Source organism: Lygodium microphyllum, chromosome 3 (assembly GCF_053477565.2).
Source record: "Lygodium microphyllum isolate KBCC chromosome 3, Lygodium_microphyllum_v1.1.10, whole genome shotgun sequence".
Taxonomy (NCBI): domain Eukaryota; kingdom Viridiplantae; phylum Streptophyta; class Polypodiopsida; order Schizaeales; family Lygodiaceae; genus Lygodium; species Lygodium microphyllum.
The window spans coordinates 70,679,816-70,689,166 of NC_141137.1; the positions used below are offsets into that span (position 1 = coordinate 70,679,816).

A 9,351-nucleotide genomic window follows, 5' to 3' on the forward strand; every position below is an offset into this window, starting at 1 on the left:
CCTATATATGCGTGCATGCGTGCACACATAAAGCATAGAGAAATTAAGAAGAGGGAAAAAGAAAACAATATGCGAGTATATGTGATTTATTCATACTTCATATATACACATAAGCTTTCGAAGTTTGGATTATGTTCCTTATGTCAACCCCATATTTGGTGCGAAACATTGATATGAAATGCCGGGAGAATTTAGGCGTAGAGTGTCTGGTTGGTCTTGAAACAAGCTCCAATGAGAATGGAACTGGTGATTCAAATTGGCATCGGAAGGTCGTAGGAATAGATTGTCTACATGAACGGACCCTCCCCACAAGCTCTCTCTTGCAGCTCGCGAGGGTGTGGAAATGCAGAACACGTGGAAGCCAGGTAGGCAGCCACGTGGACGAATGGTAAAAAGGGTAGTGGGCGGGCGATAAGGGGTGTGTGGATCTGCCTGCTCTCATCCACGATTGGATAGTGAAAAGGACCTTCTTTTCCGATAAGCGAAAAATCCCAAAAAAAGGGGGAAAAAACGAAAAAGAAAAGGAAAAAAAAAAACGTATGGGTCCTGCTGGTTCTGATCGAATACAGGAAGAGAGACAGGGGGTGAGAGAGTGCGAGCGAGAGCGCTTTGTAGGATAGACAGAAAAAGACGATTGGGAAGTGCTCGAAGAAGGCCAAACAGTAGAAGCAGCATAAGGAAGACAGGAAGGAAGCAAGAGCGACGAAGAAGGAGGCAGAAGAAGAGGACGAGCTGTGTAGCCATGGCTTCCGCCGCAGCCACCGCTACCCTGGTCCCCTCCTCCGTCTCGGTCGGAAACTCGCCTGCCTTCTCTTCCAAGGACTCCCTCTCCTTGCCCGCCATAGTCGGCCACCAGCTGCAGCGGAACTCCTCCCGCAGCCTTGCCTTCTCGCCGCTCTCAGTCAAGTCCTTAGGTATTTCTTCCTGCTCCTGTTGTCGTACAGCATCTGTTTGTCGATTCATAGAACGGTATTGCACTCTCCGAAAATGTGGCATCGACATGTGGCTCTCCGGCAATAGAAGTGACATATTCACCTCTATTAGTTGCTGCAGTTGGAGGACATTGCCTGCATCGTGTCCAGCATTTGATTAGGGGAAGTTGACCTGTCTTGCGCTTGGCTGTGCTGCACATCTTGTGGGTTGATCCTGGATTGCAATGGAGCCTCTTAACGTGCATAGTGGAATAATGCTTAGTGCAAGAGACTCTTGCTGTTGCATTCGCTATATGGTCGCATTGCATGCCTCATAGGGTTATCTGAACAATGCATGTACATCATTCCTCGAGGTACTATTTTGTATGTTTATTTCTGTTTTATGTCAGAACTCAGGGATCATGCACATTCAATCCTGTGATTGAACAACTACAGGATTGAACAACTGAGCCTATGACTTTACTATGGCAGTGCAGGTCAGGAACGTCGAGAAGCCTTGGTTGCTCAAGTCTAATAGAATGTAGGGCTGCAACTTTGAAATATAATATTGATTGTTATTCTCAAGTCACAGGTGACGCTAGGCATTACATGGCTCTGAAGAAAATTTTGGGTTATGAGCTACCAATATGTTTTTGAGCTCAATGCTCACAACTACTCTTAACTTGGAAGTAGAGTAGGGGTGTATTATAACCAAATGCACTAGTCACTTGAGTGTAGCCTTTTCAATCTCTGGCAGTGTCATCAGTGCATTATTTTATTTTGAAACATGGCAAGCAATCTTTTGGTTTATGTTGCACTTGTTAGGCTTGTAGCTCAATCTGGAAAGTCATTGCTGCCCCTGCCCATGCATTGCAGAGAATGGGAGGGGATTGAGAACTGTTGCCATGGCAACTGGGGAGTCAAGTGATCCTTCTGAGGCTGTGCAAGATGTATTGAAGTCTATCCAGGAAGCGGTATGTGCCAGACTAAGCACTCTACGCTTTTTCATAAGCATTCCATAAGTTCTGAAGTTGCCTAAAATCTTTGTACCGTTTCAACAGTGGGACAAAACAGAAGATAAGCTAGCCGTTGGCGGGCTAGGCTTTGCAGGATTGATTGTTTTGTGGGCATCGGCTGGACTCATAGGGGTATGTTGCACTTTCTAAGACATTGAACCCTGAATGCTATTTTCTGGCATGCAGACTTGCTTTAAGTATGGGCTCTCAAAAAAAGTTGAACTGCAGTGTCTATTGTTTACACATTGGCATGGTTTTTTCAAAAAATTAATGGACTTGAGCAAGACAAGTGGTGCTTTAGAATGGCAATTGTTAGATATGCCACGTGTGTGATGTGTGAAGTGAGCTGAGTGATATGTAGGTGATAGTGGCTGTGTGCGTTTGTCATTGTTCATGGCTCTAAATGTGAGCCTGACTATTTGATTTAACTGTTGGAGATTCTTGTAATCTCATGTCGGATTGCTGACTGGAGAGACAAAGAGTGCAACATATTGCAAGGGCCACCTGATTTTGCCCTTAAAGTAAAAGTTTCGTTTGGACTCTAAGATTGTAAGTGGGGTTTTTTTTGCTCCTCTGCGCTTTATTGAGATGCTAGATGCCCAAATATCAAACCTCTCATCAGATGTTTTGATGACTATTGATTGCTTGTTGGAAGCACTTATGCGTGTGTGTTAGTTGTCTCTGTGGTGGGGGTTTTGATACTATCCATGAATGTGGCAAATTAGTCTAGATACCACGGAAAGAGGTGATAAAGTGGTCTAGCTCACCCAAAACTGTCGTAGACAGATGGTAAATGCTGCTTTCAGGTCTTGTTTGGTACAGTAAATGCGAAATTCTTATTCTTTGTGCTAATACTGCAGGCGATTGACAAGCTGCCACTCATTCCCAACTTCTTTGAATTTGTTGGCTTGCTGTTCACTGGGGTGAGACTTCGCTACTGATGCTTAGTTTGCATGCCGATTGGTTCTCTCACATGCAGTAATTCCACTCAGTTCTTTTCTTTTACGTGCAGTGGTTCGTCTATCGATACTTGCTCTTCAAACCGGACAGGTAAGTCTATCAGGATGTGGACTCCTTGAGTTTGCCTTCAGTTTTGATCCAGTGTGTATTGTACTAACCCTTATACTAATTTTAATGTATATGAATGCAGGGAGGAGCTCGTAAAAAAAGTAGAACAGGCTTGGGCCAAAATTTCTGGAAGTGAAGGGTAGTAGTCTGTATTGCATTTGCAGGGTCATTTTGTGTATTTCATTGGTCGGTCTATCTGCAAGGTTTGATTTTATGGGTTTTCTCTGCTGTGAGAAACGCCATGTAATAGATGATCAAACCAGTTTTTGCAACGCAATGAAAGAGGTGAGGTGTTGTCAATGACACTAACTTCTGGATTAACGTGGGTACTGTCTTTTTTCTGACATTGCATATGTATATAGCTGGCGCATGCATGTTCTCATGTAGCTGGCCGATGAGAGTGAAGACGTTTTACTGGAGTGTCTTGAGTAGCCTTATCGAGATGCTTGTTTGCGTTAACATCCTACCGTCTCCGTTCATTTGGGTCATATATTAAACGGTGCAGCAGACCATTGTGTATTCTTCCATGGGGGGGCTGGCAAGAGGATACTTCAACGTGAACACAAATGGCACAAAAGGTGCTATAAGCTCAACCATGGCGACCACCTTGTTTAAGGGCATGTCTCTATTTGTAAAACAATGCGATGACGTTTAATTGGTGTATGAAAGTTCCCATAGAAAAGAATAAGACAAAACCGACACTGATGATAGTAACTGATCAGCCTTAATATTTAAAAGCGGAAAATAGCCGACGGATCCGCCTCGGCATTATGAAAACCATAGACATAAAAAATCATGTATAGAGGGAAGGATTGGAAATGGCGTAGAATATGCATATCACTTGGAGGTTATCTACACATTGAATGGAAAGGGGGTATACCGTATACTTCGTGTAAGTAAAATTTGTTTATAAAATATTTAGTAAAGTAATGAGTTTTGAATGCATGTGATAGTGCACATGTAGTGAATCCTTTTAATGAAAGGAAAAGTAGGTTTACATGGTAGATTACATGGCATGAAATTTTTCAGAGGAAACTAGCATATGGCTACCCACCTCTCTTGTTGATCTTATCTTTGCTCCATACTTGATGTTGGTGAACTCTCTTGGAAGCTAGAAGTGTTAGTAGATTAGTCTTCCTCCATATATTTTTTATCACTTGACAATCTCTGGGGAGAGAGAGAAGTTGCCAATGCCTCCACAGTCGGCGACTCACATTACTTTGGCACTGTCTCATGTCTTGGTATATGGATTTTATATCTCGAGCATACATCTCAATTCTCATCTATATTGTGTTTTCTCTTTTTTTTCTTTTGTCTTGTGTTTAGCAGTTTATTTCAACACGTTCACGCTTTCGTTGTTGCACCACTTATGACATGGTATAAGATTTTAGGTTTTGCGTTTCTTTTGTATTTTATTGCTAATTTCAGGGCTGAGTTGACCCTCTGTTGCCCATGCGATTGCTGTCAACTTGATTGCGATTAGTTTTGGCTTCCATGCTCTATGCTTTAATTGGCATTTGCATTGCATGCCTATCCAACACCTCTTGTTATCTGCATTTTTATCATTAGTCTGTTGGCGACAGTTCTCTGCACTTGTTTATGTAGTGTATATCATGTATTTTGCTATTTTCAGTACTCTTTTGGGTTCGGCGATTAGCAGAACAAGTTGTTTTATTGTTTCTGACACTTTTGAACTAATTTTTTGATTTTGTGTAATAGATTTATTGGCTTATTTTGATCGGATTTTAGGTTATACTGTATGTGAACTCTTGCTTTTGGTAGTCTGTGCTTGTGGTTTGGCTGCGTTTCCTCTCTCAATCCCTTCTTTTCTCTACTTTTCTAAATCCTCTCTAGATGGCTCCTCCATGCACATCCATTGATGACAAGCTCCTTCCACTATGAGGGTTGTTACCCTCTATGGCCAGCTCCAACAATTGAAGTTTAAACTCAAGGATATGATTCAGTCATTTCTACTTTGCATTACTTAACTCCAAGACTGGCTTTGTACTATACAATTTGCTCGATTAGAGGCACATCATGTTGGTACGGTACTCTACAAGCTTTCTCGAGAGTTTGATGGAGGGGCGAATATTTTACAGGCATAGACATCTACGACTCTTGTCAATTTCTTTATAGGTCCATGATGCTACTTGAGCATGAGGCTACTTTGCAACTTTAAGGGAGAGTTTCATCACATTATGAAGGTTCAAGTTAGGCTCTTGCAGTTTCAGAGAGGGATTCAAAGATGAAGAAGTCGAAGGCCCAATGTTATCGTTGTGGATAGAAGGGTCATTTAAGGAAGGATTGCAAAGAGTTAGTGGCTTCCATGAAGAAAAAGGAGTAGAAGACGAAGTGGTATGCAGACTCCTTTGACGAGTCATCTTTTGCCTCAGATTCCAATCCCGATTCTTCGGTCAAGGCGAAGTCCAAGGTGCGGAAGGGATCTTCTTCTTCGTATCTGGTGCACAGATCGAATGCTCTATGCTCGCGTAGTGAACGCCAGAAGGTCCCAAAGAACAAAAGAACTCTACTTTTTGCACAAAACTCAAGGTAGAAAGCATGCACGACATGAACAAGAGACCAATTGGGTGTAATCTCCCCCATGCCTTGTATGAGCGCTCGACAAAGCATGTATTTTATGCATTAATTATCTTCAAGCTCAAATTAATAGCCCAACTTACAAAATAGTACGCTTTTGGCTTTTGAGTTTGCTTTAGCACAAAATAGAAATAAAGCTAATGGGCGGGTGTCTAGAGAGTCAGACATACCTAATACAATGTCCAAATACAAATATCATAATCGTGCGCCTATTCACATACAAAATAATAAATAAATATTTAACGTCTTAATAAATAGGCGCGACAAAATATAGGCGCCATGCCTAAGGTATGCGCCCATCAAAATATAAGTGATAACTCGAATACACGCTATCCTCCAATGCTTTCCTTCGCTACTGCTGCTATCTCTACACATCATCTAAAACATTCACAATCGTTAGTAAAATAATACAATTAAACTGACAAAAGTGAAGACCTAGCAGTCTTCAGCTACATAAATTAATCAACTGGTTAGAAAGCAATCCTAACCTTAATTTATCAGAAGTGCGCACTTTAAACTCATAATCGTTTATTAATTTAATATGTATTTTGCGAAATCATCTGCTATGGAATCACCCATGTACACACTAAATTAATGAAACGCCCAAAAAGGATAGGCACCCCCATCAACTTCTCGCACAAAGAATTCACTTTGTGTATGAGCCTCGGTCAACAAAGTTTACGGAATCCATCGTAAAACCTCACGGAATCCACCGTGAAATATGCCTCCTGGCATCAGGATTGTGGGAAGGGCTTAGTAGCTTCTTCCTCAGTTGCTTTCTAGTGGAGGTGATGTGGTCATCCCTCACCAATCTCTAGTGCGAGAGAGGGAGTGTGAGAAGGTGGTGAGATGGGGCAGTCGTGCCTCATTTATATTTCTATACAGATGCACATGATTCAGTGAGGGACATCCTTGACGTGTCGGCCAAAGTCTGGCAGGTACAAATTCTGGAGCTAGGATTGATATCCAAGTTCATGATGGGCTTGTTGCTTGACAAAGAGTGGGTGGCTTTTGCCTGGAGCTCATATGAGAGGAAACTTTGGTGGTCTAGCCAAATAAGGGAAATCCATGGTCATTTTTGCACTGCGGCATTGGTGATAGGATGGTTACGTATGCTACATCAGAGGTATTATTGACAGACAGTTAGTGCTGCTATGATCTCTATCTTCAGGAGCTGGTACGATTGACATTGACGTCAGGTTCTCTTTGAGGTACCTTAGTGGTGGCTTGCGCATCCACTACTTGGCTATCCATGGTTCTACTCTGGTGGACATTATTGTATGTACTATGATATAACATTATCATTGTATATTGTATTGTATCAGATCACCCATGATCTGAGAGAGGGTGTTAGCAGATTAATCAGCTCATGGTTAAGTCTATACTTGTGGTACAACAGGCTGGGCACAGAGACATTTTAGGTATTTTATTTACCATTGTTTATTAAGGTCTGGGTATTTTTTATAGCTAGTCGACCAGCATTCAATACTGGTTGACCAATCATATTTTAGGCATTTATTTGTCCTATATATTGTTTGGCTTCCTCTACATATTTTTTTATCACTTAGTTGTTGGGGAGAGGGAGCATGTGTCAGTGCCTCCACAGTTGGTGAATCACATTGCTTATGTGCTGTCTCATGTCTTGGTATATGGATTCCATTTCCCGAGCATATATCTAAGTTCTCATCTGTAATGTGTTCTCTCTTTCTTTTCTTTTGTCTTGTGTTCAACAGTTTATTTTAGAACATGTTTACGCTTTCATTGCTGCACTGCTTTTGACGAGAAAATCATCAATAAGAAAAAGTCTTTTGACTTTGGAGAAAAGGTAGCTCTTATTATCATTTTTGGTAGTGATTCCTTCACTTTCATCGCAAGTGTTGTGCTTAAAGTAGCTTTATGCAAAGCATTCATAGTTGAGAAACTTACCATAGATGATTTTAAGAGCTAATGTATACTTTCATGGTATAGAATATGTGGCGAAACTTGTATTTTTAGACTTTCACAAGTGTGGCGATTTGTTCTCTAAACCAAAGATATCCTATAATGAGTTGGCGATTTTTCTTCTATCTTATCTTCTATCTTGCTCATTCTCAAAAACTCTCACGGTTTGTGGCTAAACACATTACCCCCGATAGTTTGGGAGCCAAAGTCTATGAAGAGGAGCTTGATGTCCATGTTACAACTAGCTAGGCGACATCTCCAGGTGCTAAAGACCTTGTGTTTACTATTCTACAGTGTAAGACAACCTATTTCCACCACCTTCCCTGCTGCATTTTGAGCTAGACCGCAATACACACCTACGTTTGATCCAATGGACCCTTCATACTCATTGGATGGTGCCTACGCTAACAAAGGGATTTATGTCTATGATATGAAAGCGTTTTGGCCGTTGTGTTTTGAGTATGTCAGTGGTCTGCATATGGGATTGTGAAAGACAAGTTCTAGAAGACACTGCAGTAGATTGTCCATACCAAAACTGACAAATGTTGATCATGCTATATTGGGGAAGGACTCAAGTCAAGAAGTGGAGTTTTCATGTATGAGACTGGAATTAGGTGGAAAAGGGAGACTTAACTAAGCCTCAATAGCCTAACTTTAGAGAAAAAAACAAGGAGTTTTATTTGAACCGCAATAGCGTATTCAAAAGAGAAAAAAAATAACAGGACAACGCCATTGTGGGAGGAGCATGCAATCCCAGATGTCTTGGGGAGAATACTTTTTCAAATTGAACTTGCTATGATCAATCTCCTACATTTCTATCATCTCATGCACATGCTGAAGACATGTTTTGCTTATCCATATGCTGAACATACGTATATACTTCGTGATTAAGCAAATAAAACAAAAAGAAAGCTAGAAGCTTTGAGTTGGGATAGCTCATCTTTTAGGCAAAGGGCAGACATAGACATTACCTACAGATCACAGATACTCCCAAAGATTGCATAGAGGCTTCAAAGTGAGAGCTTGTGATAGTTTAATGTTGTCTAAATTGGGTGTATAGCAGAGTGTACCTATTGTCCATAGGGTTTTCTAGATTGATTTATGGTCTTTCAAAGACTCGCTGAATGCTACTAATGCTCTATGGTTGATAGATGATTGCCAGAACCAAAGTACATGCTTTGGAGTGATTTTTGGGCAGAATATGTACATTTTAATGTTGTTGTGATGAATCTGTCTAAAAAGGGTGAAATGGATTTTGAAGGCCCATAATGGGTTGACAGAGATATTGATGTTTTTTAATGGATGATAGCACTTTCGGGTAATGATACCCATCATTTACTACAGGGATTTGGTTATATGCATGGTAGTACTCCCGGAGATTTCATAGAGGCTTTAAAGTGAGATTATGACAGTTTATTGTTGTCTAAACTGTGTATACAACAGGGTATCCATTGTCCACACGGTTTTCGAGATTGATTTATGGTATTCAAAGACTCTCGTTGAATGCTATTGATGCTCTATGGTTGATAGATGATTGCCAGAACCAAAGTATGTGCTTTGGAGTGATTTTTGGGTAGCATATGTATGTTTTAATGCTGTTGTAATAAATCTAATTAAAAGAGTTGAAATGAATTTTGAAGGCCCATAATGGGTCAACAGACATATTGATGCTTTCTCATGGATGATAGCGCTTCCGAGTGATAATACCCAACATTTACTATAGGGATTTTGTTATATGCATGGATATATGAGGCATATGTCATTGATTTTGGAGTAGAGATATTGATGTATGTCAGAGTATATCTGAGTCATAGTCT

At 40.8% G+C, this 9,351-nt stretch overlaps 1 protein-coding gene across 1 annotated transcript; it reads left to right on the top strand.

The window, feature by feature from the left end:
• Nucleotides 1-549: 549 nt before the first annotated feature.
• On the top strand, nt 550-3,341 carry LOC148038478 (protein CURVATURE THYLAKOID 1C, chloroplastic-like). The gene is made up of 6 exons (XM_087672538.1): nt 550-914; nt 1,788-1,885; nt 1,973-2,059; nt 2,788-2,850; nt 2,940-2,977; nt 3,078-3,341. The coding sequence occupies exons 1-6, from the start codon at nt 743-745 to the stop codon at nt 3,136-3,138; spliced, it is 519 nt and encodes a 172-aa protein (XP_087528664.1). The 5' UTR covers nt 550-742; the 3' UTR covers nt 3,139-3,341.
• Nucleotides 3,342-9,351: the final 6,010 nt, after the last annotated feature.